Source organism: Giraffa tippelskirchi, chromosome 12 (assembly GCF_054371585.1).
Source record: "Giraffa tippelskirchi isolate mGirTip1 chromosome 12, T2T-mGirTip1v1.2.pri, whole genome shotgun sequence".
Taxonomy (NCBI): domain Eukaryota; kingdom Metazoa; phylum Chordata; class Mammalia; order Artiodactyla; family Giraffidae; genus Giraffa; species Giraffa tippelskirchi.
This window is the reverse complement of record NC_137286.1, coordinates 71,106,260-71,123,964: the sequence shown is the minus strand read 5'-3', so window position 1 is coordinate 71,123,964 and position 17,705 is coordinate 71,106,260. Positions and strand designations below refer to the sequence as shown.

Here is a 17,705-nt window from a genome sequence, read left to right as displayed (position 1 = left end):
CATACAAAAGAGAAACACATGGGAAGTTCCAAGGAGAGGCAATGCCCATGGCCAGTGTACTTTAGAGACGGCCTGACCGCTCCGGGGAAGACACGCACCGACGGAACCCCTTGGGAAACAGCAGTGAGAGTCCTCACCGTCGTAAGGGTTTCCTCTGGGGACAACCTGCCCTGGGCACCACATGAGGGAGCAGACCGGCTTCTCTTCCTCTGCCCCCACACCACTCACTCATGAAGGCAGCTCAGGTGTTCTCATGCCCTGCCTGCCTGCCTGCCTGCCTGGCTCATCCGTGAGCTGTGACCACCTCCAGGGCAGGACTCCACCTTCTCCTCTCTGTGTACCGTGAATCTGCACACAGTGGGCTTTCAGAACCTTAGGAGACTTGAGCCATTCCCACTCGAGCCAGAACCCTCCCCAGGAAGGAAAACAGCTGTGGAGTCATTTTGGCCCCAGCACTGGTTCCCAAACCCTGGCGGCTCCTACAGCCTCTACGGTGTGAAGAGGGAGGTCCCTTTTGACAGAGCTTTCCGGCTGTCAGATCGAAGCTGTTGTTTCACTGTCAGCTGTGTCTCTGCCGTTGCAGCCAGGTGGGCCACGCTGCTCCAAAGGAGCTCACAAGCTGAGTTGCAAGGGAGGTATTGAGAGGACAGGGATGGCTACAACGTGCTGCAAACTGAGTGAGGGTCCCCACAATCCTCAGCAAAGGTCTGTGGTGTGCAAGTGGGGAGTAGAGGGCCCCCAAGTTCCAAAGGAAGGGAGGTACTCGGGAGCTAAAGCCCTTGGCTGCTGTGGTAGCAGCTGCAGATGGCAGCTCGTCCACAGTGCACTTCGAATGAGGTCATATGAGCGGGACTCTGGAAATGGCTCCGAAATCCAGAGAAAGGGGTCAGGGTATGTGGGAATCCGGCGGGGGTGGGGGGTGGATGAAGGAAGGTGTCCTTCCTCTCTCCAGTGCAATTTGGTTTGGTGAGTCTCAAAGCTACCAGATGGCACTTCCCAAGTCAGGCCCCCGCAGGAATCAGGGTGGGCTGCGTGCCTCGGCCCCTGCCACAGGGACAAGCCACACCAGTGGCCTCCCTGAGCTCAAATGGCCGGATCTGGGGGTTCCGTCTGGGTGCACACCTCCTTGCTGTGGCCAAGTTCCCCCCTTCTCTGAGCACCAGCTTCATCATCCTCTCGAATGAGGACATCGATTGCTACCTTGGCACGTTACTCTCTTCATCCTGTGAAGACTCATTAGGCTTATCCTACAATTACTAGCTGGCCCGAAGAGATATCTCCTGAATCCAGATTAAGCTGGAGTCTCCCAGGCTCATCTGGCATGTCTTCCCTGAAGTCTGCCAAAACCCACACCCTTGCATTTCCAGGGATTCCCCTTAGCCGGCTGGGCAGAAAACCCAGCATGGTTCAAACAAGCTGACAGACAAGCGGGAGAGGACTCACGGGCAGACGGTCTCCGTCAGTTCTCGGGTGGAGCTCTGGGACCACAGCAGCAACGGGCCATCCCAGCCCCTGGGCTCAGCAGCGCCCTCATTCTCAGGCCGGCGGCTCTGCCCTGAGGGGAGCAGGAAGGTCACCAACTGCCGCAGGCGGACCTCAAGCCCCTCCCACTGCTGGAGCCTGACCTCCCCCGGCCCCACCCCTTCCCCTACCCCAGCAGGACGAGAGCTCGTCTTCCCCTGGCTTCCAACGTGAGGCCCGGCCCTGGGCCCCGATTGGGCACTGCCCCAGTCTGGAGCCAATCACAGTGGCCAGGGAGGTGGAACGCACCGATTGGCCAGGGCCAGGTCATGTGACCATGCTCCCCAGGAAACTCAAATATTACCAAGATTCCCTAACAAACCAATGAACAAAATTATCCAGTAAAGGCAAACCGTACTTTTTAATGAGGCCGATGTCACAGAAAAAAAAAAAAAATGCTTCACAATGAACTGCTCAAGGAAGCTACTAAATAAACTTTCAGAAAAGTTAAGTAGTTTTTTTTTTTTTTAATAGGGTGACGGAGAGCTATACCTTTCCCATCTATGTGAATTTAGGTTTAAACTAGATTTCCCTTGGCTATTATATACGACAAAAAAACCCCACATCACCCCCTTTCACTCCCCCCACCCCCCAAAAGTGTTTTAGTCTATTGAGTTTTTGTGTCCTCAGTTGTGTCTGATTCACGGCAACTCACGAACTCTACACAGCCAGGCTCTTCCGTCCATGGAATTCAGGGCAATTTTTTTCTGTCACAGGAAATGCCCACCCTGGGTGATCCAAAGGCAAGGGCTCAGAGGCTCCTGAGAGTCTAACTCCTTTCAGCCGAGCACAGAGCTGGCTCCTCACTGGGATGCCTGTGGCCTGGGGCTCCCAGAGGGGAGAGCAGCACTCGCCCCACCGTGTGGTCACTGCTGGAAGTGCAGGCTGCTCCTCACTCCCCCTTGACAGTGTCCCTGAGGGCAGAACAGTGGGAATCTACTCAAGGTGGAAATGCAAACTCCCATGCAACCAAACTTCCCACAAGGTCTCCAAAACCACTCAGGAACAGGGAATTGGAAACTGTAGGGCATGACATGAATGGAGATGGAGACTTGACACCTTACACCGAGTTCACTTCCAGTTATCCCTAGACAAAGTTTCCATGAAAACTTGTCACAAATCTAGAAGAACAATGAGCAGAAACCGGACACGTGCTTTGAGTCTTCACACACAAAACTAAAAGGCAGTCCACAAAACAACCCAGAGAATACAGTGGACTTTGCAAAATCAAAGATATCTACTGTGGGAAAGACCTCATTACAAAAGCAAAAGACAGGTCATACATCGCGAGACGAATGAGTGGAAACACAAAGCTTCTCAAGGATGTGTCTCCAAACAGACAAAGAACACCAACACAACAAGCCTTTGAAAACTAGGGAAAGGTCTGAAGGGACACCAGACTGAGGAAGACACACACAGAGTATCCCGGATGATGTCCAGCACGGAGGGCCTGAAGAAACAACAGTCTAGTTGCACTCCCTCAGGCCTGTGTGACCCTGGATGAGGCCTCTGTTTCCCGGTGGCTCTGAGAGATGGACAGGGAGGAAGGGGAAGAGAAATCACTTGCATTTCTAATACTCACAGCAAAGTCTTCCAATGAGAAGGGAATTATCACCCCCACTGACAATGCCATTCACTGAAGTGATACCCACGAGTCCATCTAACCCAGAAGGGAAGGAAGGACCTGTTCTCACAAAACGGCGAGAGATGGAAGAAGGAAGATCAAGCCCACACCAATCACTGGAAAGAGAAGCTGTGCTCAGGGCTTGAAAGAATTCCTATTGGGAAAATGATGTCACAGCCCCACAAGGCAATCCACAGCTTGGATGCTATTCCTCCCAAAATGCCAATGCATTGTCGCACCGAACAAAGAATTGCAAAAGGGGTTACGGAAACAGAAAAGAGCCTAAATTGTCAATACAATCCGACGAAAAAGCCCCGATACGGACATCCAAGGTTGTGTGAAAGGAAATTAGACGACCAAACTAGGATCCTCAGGAGCGTATCGGAGAAGGCGATGGCGACCCACGCCAGTACTCTTGCCTGGAAAATGCCCTGGACGGAGGAGCCTGGTAGGCTGCAGGCCATGGGGTCGCGCAGAGTCAGACACGACTGAAGTGACTTAGCCGCAGCGGCAGCAGCAGGACAGTATGCTATTGGGAATACAACAACACACACAGATCCAGATCGATGGAATAAAGTTGAGGGTCCAGAAACAAACCCCGGCATCCATGGTCAACTCATCTCTGACACAGAAGGGGAGAATATCCAAATGGGAACAAGAAAGCCTCTTCAATAAATGGCCATGGGAAAACCAGACAGCTACATCTGAAGAACGCTATTGGTTTTGATCTCACACCACCTCAATATCGGGGAAAAACCTCACCCTAAAGACTGATGTCATGAGATAGCTAGAAAGAAGCGTAGGTCAAAGGCTCCTTAACATCAGAGTCTCCTTGCCATTTGCTGGGCGGAGGTAGAAATGCGTCTCTTCAAGTAAGGGAAAGAGGGAAATGAAGTACACCAATGGGTTTCCATCCAATGGAACCTCTTCACAACAGAGAAGCTAAGCATTCACAGATGCAAAAGATAGGAAACGGAACATGAGAGACTCCTTGCAAGTGGTGTATCTGAGAAGGGGTTCATATGGAAAGAGACGAAGAATGCACAGCACTCAGATTCCAAGAAACACCACCACCACCCTTGACCCTTCCCCCATGACCAACTCCGACCTAAAGCCTTTCTCTCCCTCTAACCCATCCCTAAAACATAACCCTCATCTAATCATATACATGTGCATTCCTAGCATCCATCCATCCACACACGAGAGAGAAAGAGGAAGACACAGACTGAATCGAGAAAGGAAAAGAGAGGGACACAGCCAGAGAGAGACACGGAACCAAAGAGAGGAAAGGAGTCGATGGTCCAGACTTTTCATCAATCTGTCTCGAAGGTAGAAGCAATGACAGCGCCCATCCACCCCAGAAGGGGGAAAAGGACGGAAGGTTTGGAGAGGAAAAGACAAGAACGCAGGGAGCCATTAGAAGCTCAGCCACCCGCAGAAGCCGAGCTGGGACACTTGAACAGAATCTCAATGGAAACAGAGGACCAGAAAGTTGGCTACTCTTTTCTATAAGAGAGGGAGACCTTCGAGTCTTCCTTTCGGGCCTCCAACTTGGATGTGGGGTCTCAAAACAGTCAGGAGGGGCAGTGCCTTTTCCTGGGTACCATGGCGCATCCAGGCCTCGTTCTGCCCCATTCTGTGCTGTGTCAGCCCTGGATGGAGTCTTTCTTTCTGAAGTCTCAGCGCACAAGCTCCACGTGATATCGGCCCCAGGTGGAGAGGCATGGAGCTGCTCGTAGGCCGACAGACCTAGGAAACAGATGGGAGAATGACCCCCACTCTGCAGATGGAGAGACTGGGGAAACCCTGAGGGGCATATGCTTGTCCAGGGCCACACCACTTATGAGAAGAAGGAGCCTGGTCTGAGAGCAGCGGGGTCCTCGGAGCTCAGGCCCTGGCTGCACCCAGGCCTCCCCAGGGCTGTGGGCTGGGCTGTGTGGCTGTCAATGTGCCTGCACATGGCCTAAGGGGGGTGGTCGAGCAGTCAGAAACCCAGAGATTCCCTTGGGAAGTTTTGGGGAAGGGACCTCAGCACGAACCCCAGGAAATGATGTCACCTGCCGGCAACAGAACCCAACAGAACCCGCAACCCGGGTATCCAGGCCTCCAGAGCGGAGAGGAGCCCCCAGCCAGATCTCTTGCTGCCAGGATGTTCTGCTGTTTGCCCCTGCCCAGAGGCCGGGGCCTCAGGAGAGCTCACAGGCAGTGTGCGTGGGCACCCTGTCGACGTTGGCTCAGGGCACCCCCGAGAGGCCTCTGGCCCTCTGCCCGGAGAAACAGAAAGGTAACACGGGGAGCCCCAGGCCGGGCCAGGCCACCTCTCCCATGCCACCCGGAAACACCGGGTCCTTTGCCTGTGTGTGTGGATGCGGGTTTCTCGGGGTGTGTCTCCCTCAAGGAAGTCCAGGCGGATGTGGGGTCAGAAGCCTGCGGACAAGTTGTGTCCACACCCCAGGGGAGAGCAGGCTGGCTGGGATGGGAACAGTGCGGGCAGGGCCGGCCGCCCAGGCTGACCTCACACCCTCAGGTGGGTCTCTTTCCTCCCGGGTGGGGATCTGAGCAGACACACGTCTCTGACCCTTCTGGGAAGAGAAGTTCGAGCAGGCAGAAGCAGCGGCTCCACTGGCCAGGCCCAGCTCGGAAAACTCCCAGCACGGCTGGCTGACGGTCACTGTCGTTGCAGAGCTTCCCACGTGATGAGGCCGAGGATGGGGACACCCCGTCCACCTCCCGGAGGGAGGGGTCGGAGCACCAACCCCCCGCCCGTGAGGCCCAGTGCAGGCTCCAGGTGAGCGTGCCCACGGAGGCATCAGCCCCACCGGGGGCGAAGCGGAGGCGGGGAAGGCCTGCTGCCGAGACACCGCCCAGGATACACCCGGCGGCCCAGTCTGAGGCTGCCACGGAGCTCAGCACACCCGGCTCCGACCCAGAGTCCCGAGAACCCCGGCCTCTGAGGCAGCAGGAGGACCTGGAGCCCAGCACGCCAGAGCACAGAGGTAAGGACGCTGGGGCTGGTGCACGGGAGTGTGTGGGGAGGGGGTGCTGAGCTACACAGGGACGAGTCCCCGAAAGATGCTGCTGGGCCTGCAGCAAGCGCTGGCCTCACACCCCCACCCCCATCTTGCACACTTCAGTCCCAAAAGACATCCAACCCTGGGTATTCTTTCGGAATCTCTTGGAAGCTTTCTGTCCCGGGATACGCACATGCCAAGGCTGGTCTGTGGGCAAACTTTGCTTCTCCCCCAGCTCTAGCACTGGCCTCCAACTGGAACCAGGCTCCACTTCCCAGACCTGTGCCTACAGAGGTGGTGGCTCCAGGTGCAGGACCCAGGGATCCACCGAGGGCAGATGGAGAACCGAGCCTTGCCCTCGCAGAGACACCAGGCCAGCTGGGTACTGGCCAGCACACCGGGCAGATCGGATTTCCGTGCCTGCAGGACCCCCAGCCCCAGGCACTGATGTCCCACCCCCTCAGCCAGAACCTCCACCTCCACGTGCACCTGTACCTGCTCGGGCTTTGGCAGGAGAACCCGAGGCAGAGGAGGAGTCACCGCCTCGGCAGGGAGAGCCTGCCCTGGCTCCCGCGCAACACCCAGACGCCGACGATGACTCACCCGCCCCTGCAGGAAGAACGAGCCCCTGCTCTGGACAGAGACCCAGAGCCCTTGCCGGAAACACCATGTCCAGGGGAGCGGTCGGCTCTGCAGCCTCCATCCCTGTCTGCTCACCGTGGACGCCGGCAACTCGGTCTGCCCCCAGGGGACATGGAGTTCCTTTCCCCTGAGCTGCTTTGCATTTGGTTTGTTTCCACCTTTCTGGTGATGTTTTACTTTTTGTATGGTTTCGTCTATTTTTGTTGGTTAAGTTGGGATTAGTAAACTTTTTCATCATTGTTGCAATTTGGGACACTGTTGTGTAACTCTGGTGATACGGTGTTACCATCACCACTCTGTAGTTTCAGACCCGTTCGATCTTTATGCCCCACCCGCCAACAAAGCCTGGGTTCAAGGCAAGCAGGCCCTGTTCATCCCTCCCCCCGATCCTGACCACAATTTCATCTTTTCTTTCTGCATTCCTTCCTATATTCTTGGTGTCCCCAATCAATGACTCTCAGTGAGATGACTGAAGGAGTTTTTTTCGGACTCTCCACCTACTGTAAGACTCCATTGGAGAGTTCTCATTTTTATGTCATTTGAACTAGCCTTTGATAGCTGAAAGGACGGTGTACGTCCTTTCAAGATATCATGTGCCAAACGAAGCCCTTTTGGCAAATGCCATCATTATCTCCAGGCAGGCATTGCTGTTTGAAGGGTGCCATCTCAGCCAGAAGGCAGAGGCTGAGCTCCTCTTGTTGCACCAGCTCCCAAAAGAAGCCAAGAAAGGGAGCTGGAACAACAAACCACCCCAACGCCCAGGAAAGCGTTCTTCACGACAGAAGGCTAGCAAATGACCCAACAACCTTGTGGCCCAGAACCCCTCTAGAAAAATCACTGTTCCATACAAAAGAGAAACACATGGGAAGTTCCAAGGAGAGGCAATGCCCATGGCCAGTGTACTTTAGAGACGGCCTGACCGCTCCGGGGAAGACACGCACCGACGGAACCCCTTGGGAAACAGCAGTGAGAGTCCTCACCGTCGTAAGGGTTTCCTCTGGGGACAACCTGCCCTGGGCACCACATGAGGGAGCAGACCGGCTTCTCTTCCTCTGCCCCCACACCACTCACTCATGAAGGCAGCTCAGGTGTTCTCATGCCCTGCCTGCCTGCCTGCCTGCCTGGCTCATCCGTGAGCTGTGACCACCTCCAGGGCAGGACTCCACCTTCTCCTCTCTGTGTACCGTGAATCTGCACACAGTGGGCTTTCAGAACCTTAGGAGACTTGAGCCATTCCCACTCGAGCCAGAACCCTCCCCAGGAAGGAAAACAGCTGTGGAGTCATTTTGGCCCCAGCACTGGTTCCCAAACCCTGGCGGCTCCTACAGCCTCTACGGTGTGAAGAGGGAGGTCCCTTTTGACAGAGCTTTCCGGCTGTCAGATCGAAGCTGTTGTTTCACTGTCAGCTGTGTCTCTGCCGTTGCAGCCAGGTGGGCCACGCTGCTCCAAAGGAGCTCACAAGCTGAGTTGCAAGGGAGGTATTGAGAGGACAGGGATGGCTACAACGTGCTGCAAACTGAGTGAGGGTCCCCACAATCCTCAGCAAAGGTCTGTGGTGTGCAAGTGGGGAGTAGAGGGCCCCCAAGTTCCAAAGGAAGGGAGGTACTCGGGAGCTAAAGCCCTTGGCTGCTGTGGTAGCAGCTGCAGATGGCAGCTCGTCCACAGTGCACTTCGAATGAGGTCATATGAGCGGGACTCTGGAAATGGCTCCGAAATCCAGAGAAAGGGGTCAGGGTATGTGGGAATCCGGCGGGGGTGGGGGGTGGATGAAGGAAGGTGTCCTTCCTCTCTCCAGTGCAATTTGGTTTGGTGAGTCTCAAAGCTACCAGATGGCACTTCCCAAGTCAGGCCCCCGCAGGAATCAGGGTGGGCTGCGTGCCTCGGCCCCTGCCACAGGGACAAGCCACACCAGTGGCCTCCCTGAGCTCAAATGGCCGGATCTGGGGGTTCCGTCTGGGTGCACACCTCCTTGCTGTGGCCAAGTTCCCCCCTTCTCTGAGCACCAGCTTCATCATCCTCTCGAATGAGGACATCGATTGCTACCTTGGCACGTTACTCTCTTCATCCTGTGAAGACTCATTAGGCTTATCCTACAATTACTAGCTGGCCCGAAGAGATATCTCCTGAATCCAGATTAAGCTGGAGTCTCCCAGGCTCATCTGGCATGTCTTCCCTGAAGTCTGCCAAAACCCACACCCTTGCATTTCCAGGGATTCCCCTTAGCCGGCTGGGCAGAAAACCCAGCATGGTTCAAACAAGCTGACAGACAAGCGGGAGAGGACTCACGGGCAGACGGTCTCCGTCAGTTCTCGGGTGGAGCTCTGGGACCACAGCAGCAACGGGCCATCCCAGCCCCTGGGCTCAGCAGCGCCCTCATTCTCAGGCCGGCGGCTCTGCCCTGAGGGGAGCAGGAAGGTCACCAACTGCCGCAGGCGGACCTCAAGCCCCTCCCACTGCTGGAGCCTGACCTCCCCCGGCCCCACCCCTTCCCCTACCCCAGCAGGACGAGAGCTCGTCTTCCCCTGGCTTCCAACGTGAGGCCCGGCCCTGGGCCCCGATTGGGCACTGCCCCAGTCTGGAGCCAATCACAGTGGCCAGGGAGGTGGAACGCACCGATTGGCCAGGGCCAGGTCATGTGACCATGCTCCCCAGGAAACTCAAATATTACCAAGATTCCCTAACAAACCAATGAACAAAATTATCCAGTAAAGGCAAACCGTACTTTTTAATGAGGCCGATGTCACAGAAAAAAAAAAAAAATGCTTCACAATGAACTGCTCAAGGAAGCTACTAAATAAACTTTCAGAAAAGTTAAGTAGTTTTTTTTTTTTTTAATAGGGTGACGGAGAGCTATACCTTTCCCATCTATGTGAATTTAGGTTTAAACTAGATTTCCCTTGGCTATTATATACGACAAAAAAACCCCACATCACCCCCTTTCACTCCCCCCACCCCCCAAAAGTGTTTTAGTCTATTGAGTTTTTGTGTCCTCAGTTGTGTCTGATTCACGGCAACTCACGAACTCTACACAGCCAGGCTCTTCCGTCCATGGAATTCAGGGCAATTTTTTTCTGTCACAGGAAATGCCCACCCTGGGTGATCCAAAGGCAAGGGCTCAGAGGCTCCTGAGAGTCTAACTCCTTTCAGCCGAGCACAGAGCTGGCTCCTCACTGGGATGCCTGTGGCCTGGGGCTCCCAGAGGGGAGAGCAGCACTCGCCCCACCGTGTGGTCACTGCTGGAAGTGCAGGCTGCTCCTCACTCCCCCTTGACAGTGTCCCTGAGGGCAGAACAGTGGGAATCTACTCAAGGTGGAAATGCAAACTCCCATGCAACCAAACTTCCCACAAGGTCTCCAAAACCACTCAGGAACAGGGAATTGGAAACTGTAGGGCATGACATGAATGGAGATGGAGACTTGACACCTTACACCGAGTTCACTTCCAGTTATCCCTAGACAAAGTTTCCATGAAAACTTGTCACAAATCTAGAAGAACAATGAGCAGAAACCGGACACGTGCTTTGAGTCTTCACACACAAAACTAAAAGGCAGTCCACAAAACAACCCAGAGAATACAGTGGACTTTGCAAAATCAAAGATATCTACTGTGGGAAAGACCTCATTACAAAAGCAAAAGACAGGTCATACATCGCGAGACGAATGAGTGGAAACACAAAGCTTCTCAAGGATGTGTCTCCAAACAGACAAAGAACACCAACACAACAAGCCTTTGAAAACTAGGGAAAGGTCTGAAGGGACACCAGACTGAGGAAGACACACACAGAGTATCCCGGATGATGTCCAGCACGGAGGGCCTGAAGAAACAACAGTCTAGTTGCACTCCCTCAGGCCTGTGTGACCCTGGATGAGGCCTCTGTTTCCCGGTGGCTCTGAGAGATGGACAGGGAGGAAGGGGAAGAGAAATCACTTGCATTTCTAATACTCACAGCAAAGTCTTCCAATGAGAAGGGAATTATCACCCCCACTGACAATGCCATTCACTGAAGTGATACCCACGAGTCCATCTAACCCAGAAGGGAAGGAAGGACCTGTTCTCACAAAACGGCGAGAGATGGAAGAAGGAAGATCAAGCCCACACCAATCACTGGAAAGAGAAGCTGTGCTCAGGGCTTGAAAGAATTCCTATTGGGAAAATGATGTCACAGCCCCACAAGGCAATCCACAGCTTGGATGCTATTCCTCCCAAAATGCCAATGCATTGTCGCACCGAACAAAGAATTGCAAAAGGGGTTACGGAAACAGAAAAGAGCCTAAATTGTCAATACAATCCGACGAAAAAGCCCCGATACGGACATCCAAGGTTGTGTGAAAGGAAATTAGACGACCAAACTAGGATCCTCAGGAGCGTATCGGAGAAGGCGATGGCGACCCACGCCAGTACTCTTGCCTGGAAAATGCCCTGGACGGAGGAGCCTGGTAGGCTGCAGGCCATGGGGTCGCGCAGAGTCAGACACGACTGAAGTGACTTAGCCGCAGCGGCAGCAGCAGGACAGTATGCTATTGGGAATACAACAACACACACAGATCCAGATCGATGGAATAAAGTTGAGGGTCCAGAAACAAACCCCGGCATCCATGGTCAACTCATCTCTGACACAGAAGGGGAGAATATCCAAATGGGAACAAGAAAGCCTCTTCAATAAATGGCCATGGGAAAACCAGACAGCTACATCTGAAGAACGCTATTGGTTTTGATCTCACACCACCTCAATATCGGGGAAAAACCTCACCCTAAAGACTGATGTCATGAGATAGCTAGAAAGAAGCGTAGGTCAAAGGCTCCTTAACATCAGAGTCTCCTTGCCATTTGCTGGGCGGAGGTAGAAATGCGTCTCTTCAAGTAAGGGAAAGAGGGAAATGAAGTACACCAATGGGTTTCCATCCAATGGAACCTCTTCACAACAGAGAAGCTAAGCATTCACAGATGCAAAAGATAGGAAACGGAACATGAGAGACTCCTTGCAAGTGGTGTATCTGAGAAGGGGTTCATATGGAAAGAGACGAAGAATGCACAGCACTCAGATTCCAAGAAACACCACCACCACCCTTGACCCTTCCCCCATGACCAACTCCGACCTAAAGCCTTTCTCTCCCTCTAACCCATCCCTAAAACATAACCCTCATCTAATCATATACATGTGCATTCCTAGCATCCATCCATCCACACACGAGAGAGAAAGAGGAAGACACAGACTGAATCGAGAAAGGAAAAGAGAGGGACACAGCCAGAGAGAGACACGGAACCAAAGAGAGGAAAGGAGTCGATGGTCCAGACTTTTCATCAATCTGTCTCGAAGGTAGAAGCAATGACAGCGCCCATCCACCCCAGAAGGGGGAAAAGGACGGAAGGTTTGGAGAGGAAAAGACAAGAACGCAGGGAGCCATTAGAAGCTCAGCCACCCGCAGAAGCCGAGCTGGGACACTTGAACAGAATCTCAATGGAAACAGAGGACCAGAAAGTTGGCTACTCTTTTCTATAAGAGAGGGAGACCTTCGAGTCTTCCTTTCGGGCCTCCAACTTGGATGTGGGGTCTCAAAACAGTCAGGAGGGGCAGTGCCTTTTCCTGGGTACCATGGCGCATCCAGGCCTCGTTCTGCCCCATTCTGTGCTGTGTCAGCCCTGGATGGAGTCTTTCTTTCTGAAGTCTCAGCGCACAAGCTCCACGTGATATCGGCCCCAGGTGGAGAGGCATGGAGCTGCTCGTAGGCCGACAGACCTAGGAAACAGATGGGAGAATGACCCCCACTCTGCAGATGGAGAGACTGGGGAAACCCTGAGGGGCATATGCTTGTCCAGGGCCACACCACTTATGAGAAGAAGGAGCCTGGTCTGAGAGCAGCGGGGTCCTCGGAGCTCAGGCCCTGGCTGCACCCAGGCCTCCCCAGGGCTGTGGGCTGGGCTGTGTGGCTGTCAATGTGCCTGCACATGGCCTAAGGGGGGTGGTCGAGCAGTCAGAAACCCAGAGATTCCCTTGGGAAGTTTTGGGGAAGGGACCTCAGCACGAACCCCAGGAAATGATGTCACCTGCCGGCAACAGAACCCAACAGAACCCGCAACCCGGGTATCCAGGCCTCCAGAGCGGAGAGGAGCCCCCAGCCAGATCTCTTGCTGCCAGGATGTTCTGCTGTTTGCCCCTGCCCAGAGGCCGGGGCCTCAGGAGAGCTCACAGGCAGTGTGCGTGGGCACCCTGTCGACGTTGGCTCAGGGCACCCCCGAGAGGCCTCTGGCCCTCTGCCCGGAGAAACAGAAAGGTAACACGGGGAGCCCCAGGCCGGGCCAGGCCACCTCTCCCATGCCACCCGGAAACACCGGGTCCTTTGCCTGTGTGTGTGGATGCGGGTTTCTCGGGGTGTGTCTCCCTCAAGGAAGTCCAGGCGGATGTGGGGTCAGAAGCCTGCGGACAAGTTGTGTCCACACCCCAGGGGAGAGCAGGCTGGCTGGGATGGGAACAGTGCGGGCAGGGCCGGCCGCCCAGGCTGACCTCACACCCTCAGGTGGGTCTCTTTCCTCCCGGGTGGGGATCTGAGCAGACACACGTCTCTGACCCTTCTGGGAAGAGAAGTTCGAGCAGGCAGAAGCAGCGGCTCCACTGGCCAGGCCCAGCTCGGAAAACTCCCAGCACGGCTGGCTGACGGTCACTGTCGTTGCAGAGCTTCCCACGTGATGAGGCCGAGGATGGGGACACCCCGTCCACCTCCCGGAGGGAGGGGTCGGAGCACCAACCCCCCGCCCGTGAGGCCCAGTGCAGGCTCCAGGTGAGCGTGCCCACGGAGGCATCAGCCCCACCGGGGGCGAAGCGGAGGCGGGGAAGGCCTGCTGCCGAGACACCGCCCAGGATACACCCGGCGGCCCAGTCTGAGGCTGCCACGGAGCTCAGCACACCCGGCTCCGACCCAGAGTCCCGAGAACCCCGGCCTCTGAGGCAGCAGGAGGACCTGGAGCCCAGCACGCCAGAGCACAGAGGTAAGGACGCTGGGGCTGGTGCACGGGAGTGTGTGGGGAGGGGGTGCTGAGCTACACAGGGACGAGTCCCCGAAAGATGCTGCTGGGCCTGCAGCAAGCGCTGGCCTCACACCCCCACCCCCATCTTGCACACTTCAGTCCCAAAAGACATCCAACCCTGGGTATTCTTTCGGAATCTCTTGGAAGCTTTCTGTCCCGGGATACGCACATGCCAAGGCTGGTCTGTGGGCAAACTTTGCTTCTCCCCCAGCTCTAGCACTGGCCTCCAACTGGAACCAGGCTCCACTTCCCAGACCTGTGCCTACAGAGGTGGTGGCTCCAGGTGCAGGACCCAGGGATCCACCGAGGGCAGATGGAGAACCGAGCCTTGCCCTCGCAGAGACACCAGGCCAGCTGGGTACTGGCCAGCACACCGGGCAGATCGGATTTCCGTGCCTGCAGGACCCCCAGCCCCAGGCACTGATGTCCCACCCCCTCAGCCAGAACCTCCACCTCCACGTGCACCTGTACCTGCTCGGGCTTTGGCAGGAGAACCCGAGGCAGAGGAGGAGTCACCGCCTCGGCAGGGAGAGCCTGCCCTGGCTCCCGCGCAACACCCAGACGCCGACGATGACTCACCCGCCCCTGCAGGAAGAACGAGCCCCTGCTCTGGACAGAGACCCAGAGCCCTTGCCGGAAACACCATGTCCAGGGGAGCGGTCGGCTCTGCAGCCTCCATCCCTGTCTGCTCACCGTGGACGCCGGCAACTCGGTCTGCCCCCAGGGGACATGGAGTTCCTTTCCCCTGAGCTGCTTTGCATTTGGTTTGTTTCCACCTTTCTGGTGATGTTTTACTTTTTGTATGGTTTCGTCTATTTTTGTTGGTTAAGTTGGGATTAGTAAACTTTTTCATCATTGTTGCAATTTGGGACACTGTTGTGTAACTCTGGTGATACGGTGTTACCATCACCACTCTGTAGTTTCAGACCCGTTCGATCTTTATGCCCCACCCGCCAACAAAGCCTGGGTTCAAGGCAAGCAGGCCCTGTTCATCCCTCCCCCCGATCCTGACCACAATTTCATCTTTTCTTTCTGCATTCCTTCCTATATTCTTGGTGTCCCCAATCAATGACTCTCAGTGAGATGACTGAAGGAGTTTTTTTCGGACTCTCCACCTACTGTAAGACTCCATTGGAGAGTTCTCATTTTTATGTCATTTGAACTAGCCTTTGATAGCTGAAAGGACGGTGTACGTCCTTTCAAGATATCATGTGCCAAACGAAGCCCTTTTGGCAAATGCCATCATTATCTCCAGGCAGGCATTGCTGTTTGAAGGGTGACATCTCAGCCAGAAGGCAGAGGCTGAGCTCCTCTTGTTGCACCAGCTCCCAAAAGAAGCCAAGAAAGGGAGCTGGAACAACAAACCACCCCAACGCCCAGGAAAGCGTTCTTCACGACAGAAGGCTAGCAAATGACCCAACAACCTTGTGGCCCAGAACCCCTCTAGAAAAATCACTGTTCCATACAAAAGAGAAACACATGGGAAGTTCCAAGGAGAGGCAATGCCCATGGCCAGTGTACTTTAGAGACGGCCTGACCGCTCCGGGGAAGACACGCACCGACGGAACCCCTTGGGAAACAGCAGTGAGAGTCCTCACCGTCGTAAGGGTTTCCTCTGGGGACAACCTGCCCTGGGCACCACATGAGGGAGCAGACCGGCTTCTCTTCCTCTGCCCCCACACCACTCACTCATGAAGGCAGCTCAGGTGTTCTCATGCCCTGCCTGCCTGCCTGCCTGCCTGGCTCATCCGTGAGCTGTGATCACCTCCAGGGCAGGACTCCACCTTCTCCTCTCTGTGTACCGTGAATCTGCACACAGTGGGCTTTCAGAACCTTAGGAGACTTGAGCCATTCCCACTCGAGCCAGAACCCTCCCCAGGAAGGAAAACAGCTGTGGAGTCATTTTGGCCCCAGCACTGGTTCCCAAACCCTGGCGGCTCCTACAGCCTCTACGGTGTGAAGAGGGAGGTCCCTTTTGACAGAGCTTTCCGGCTGTCAGATCGAAGCTGTTGTTTCACTGTCAGCTGTGTCTCTGCCGTTGCAGCCAGGTGGGCCACGCTGCTCCAAAGGAGCTCACAAGCTGAGTTGCAAGGGAGGTATTGAGAGGACAGGGATGGCTACAACGTGCTGCAAACTGAGTGAGGGTCCCCACAATCCTCAGCAAAGGTCTGTGGTGTGCAAGTGGGGAGTAGAGGGCCCCCAAGTTCCAAAGGAAGGGAGGTACTCGGGAGCTAAAGCCCTTGGCTGCTGTGGTAGCAGCTGCAGATGGCAGCTCGTCCACAGTGCACTTCGAATGAGGTCATATGAGCGGGACTCTGGAAATGGCTCCGAAATCCAGAGAAAGGGGTCAGGGTATGTGGGAATCCGGCGGGGGTGGGGGGTGGATGAAGGAAGGTGTCCTTCCTCTCTCCAGTGCAATTTGGTTTGGTGAGTCTCAAAGCTACCAGATGGCACTTCCCAAGTCAGGCCCCCGCAGGAATCAGGGTGGGCTGCGTGCCTCGGCCCCTGCCACAGGGACAAGCCACACCAGTGGCCTCCCTGAGCTCAAATGGCCGGATCTGGGGGTTCCGTCTGGGTGCACACCTCCTTGCTGTGGCCAAGTTCCCCCCTTCTCTGAGCACCAGCTTCATCATCCTCTCGAATGAGGACATCGATTGCTACCTTGGCACGTTACTCTCTTCATCCTGTGAAGACTCATTAGGCTTATCCTACAATTACTAGCTGGCCCGAAGAGATATCTCCTGAATCCAGATTAAGCTGGAGTCTCCCAGGCTCATCTGGCATGTCTTCCCTGAAGTCTGCCAAAACCCACACCCTTGCATTTCCAGGGACTCCCCTTAGCCGGCTGGGCAGAAAACCCAGCATGGTTCAAACAAGCTGACAGACAAGCGGGAGAGGACTCACGGGCAGACGGCCTCCGTCAGGTCTCGGGTGGAGCTCTGGGACCACAGCAGCAACGGGCCATCCCAGCCCCTGGGCTCAGCAGCGCCCTCATTCTCAGGCCGGCGGCTCTGCCCTGAGGGGAGCAGGAAGGTCACCAACTGCCGCAGGCGGACCTCAAGCCCCTCCCACTGCTGGAGCCTGACCTCCCCCGGCCCCACCCCTTCCCCTACCCCAGCAGGACGAGAGCTCGTCTTCCCCTGGCTTCCAACGTGAGGCCCGGCCCTGGGCCCCGATTGGGCACTGCCCCAGTCCGGAGCCAATCACAGTGGCCAGGGAGGTGGAACGCACCGATTGGCCAGGGCCAGGTCATGTGACCATGCTCCCCAGGAAACTCAAATATTACCAAGATTCCCTAACAAACCAATGAACAAAATTATCCAGTAAAGGCAAACCGTACTTTTTAATGAGGCCGATGTCACAGAAAAAAAAAAAAAATGCTTCACAATGAACTGCTCAAGGAAGCTACTAAATAAACTTTCAGAAAAGTTAAGTAGTTTTTTTTTTTTTTTAATAGGGTGACGGAGAGCTATACCTTTCCCATCTATGTGAATTTAGGTTTAAACTAGATTTCCCTTGGCTATTATATACGACAAAAAAACCCCACATCACCCCCTTTCACTCCCCCCACCCCCCAAAAGTGTTTTAGTCTATTGAGTTTTTGTGTCCTCAGTTGTGTCTGATTCACGGCAACTCACGAACTCTACACAGCCAGGCTCTTCCGTCCATGGAATTCAGGGCAATTTTTTTCTGTCACAGTAAATGCCCACCCTGGGTGATCCAAAGGCAAGGGCTCAGAGGCTCCTGAGAGTCTAACTCCTTTCAGCCGAGCACAGAGCTGGCTCCTCACTGGGATGCCTGTGGCCTGGGGCTCCCAGAGGGGAGAGCAGCACTCGCCCCACCGTGTGGTCACTGCTGGAAGTGCAGGCTGCTCCTCACTCCCC

At 55.1% G+C, this 17,705-nt stretch overlaps 2 protein-coding genes and 1 long non-coding RNA gene across 3 annotated transcripts in view; 2 read left to right on the top strand and 1 right to left on the bottom strand.

Annotated features, from left to right (window-relative positions):
- LOC145529707 (uncharacterized) overlaps window positions 1-17,705 on the bottom strand; it is a 1,704,434-nt gene that overhangs the window by 1,022,659 nt on the left and 664,070 nt on the right. The window contains exons 85-87 of the long non-coding RNA XR_014071296.1: window positions 16,726-16,837; window positions 9,085-9,196; window positions 1,444-1,555 (exon numbers count right to left, since the gene is read on the bottom strand). This is a non-coding gene — a long non-coding RNA (uncharacterized LOC145529707). The remainder of the gene's footprint in view (window positions 1-1,443; window positions 1,556-9,084; window positions 9,197-16,725; window positions 16,838-17,705) is intronic.
- Window positions 1,792-9,197, top strand: LOC145529575 (uncharacterized). The gene is made up of 3 exons (XM_081550159.1): window positions 1,792-5,429; window positions 5,829-6,141; window positions 6,392-9,197. Exons 1-3 carry the CDS (start codon window positions 5,193-5,195, stop codon window positions 7,018-7,020), a joined length of 1,179 nt encoding a protein of 392 aa, XP_081406285.1. The 5' UTR covers window positions 1,792-5,192; the 3' UTR covers window positions 7,021-9,197.
- Window positions 9,433-14,685, top strand: LOC145529571 (uncharacterized). Its single transcript, XM_081550156.1, has 3 exons — window positions 9,433-13,070; window positions 13,470-13,782; window positions 14,033-14,685. Exons 1-3 carry the CDS (start codon window positions 12,834-12,836, stop codon window positions 14,659-14,661), a joined length of 1,179 nt encoding a protein of 392 aa, XP_081406282.1. The 5' UTR covers window positions 9,433-12,833; the 3' UTR covers window positions 14,662-14,685.

Coding starts and splice junctions, on each gene's coding strand:
- LOC145529575 (XM_081550159.1), top strand. CDS start 5,193: ATGATGTCACCTGCCGGCAACAGAACCCAACAGAACCCGCAACCCGGG. Junction 5,430..5,828: donor CTGCCCGGAGAAACAGAAAG/GTAACACGGGGA, acceptor CTGTCGTTGCAG/AGCTTCCCACGTGATGAGGC. Junction 6,142..6,391: donor CAGCACGCCAGAGCACAGAG/GTAAGGACGCTG, acceptor CTTCTCCCCCAG/CTCTAGCACTGGCCTCCAAC.
- LOC145529571 (XM_081550156.1), top strand. CDS start 12,834: ATGATGTCACCTGCCGGCAACAGAACCCAACAGAACCCGCAACCCGGG. Junction 13,071..13,469: donor CTGCCCGGAGAAACAGAAAG/GTAACACGGGGA, acceptor CTGTCGTTGCAG/AGCTTCCCACGTGATGAGGC. Junction 13,783..14,032: donor CAGCACGCCAGAGCACAGAG/GTAAGGACGCTG, acceptor CTTCTCCCCCAG/CTCTAGCACTGGCCTCCAAC.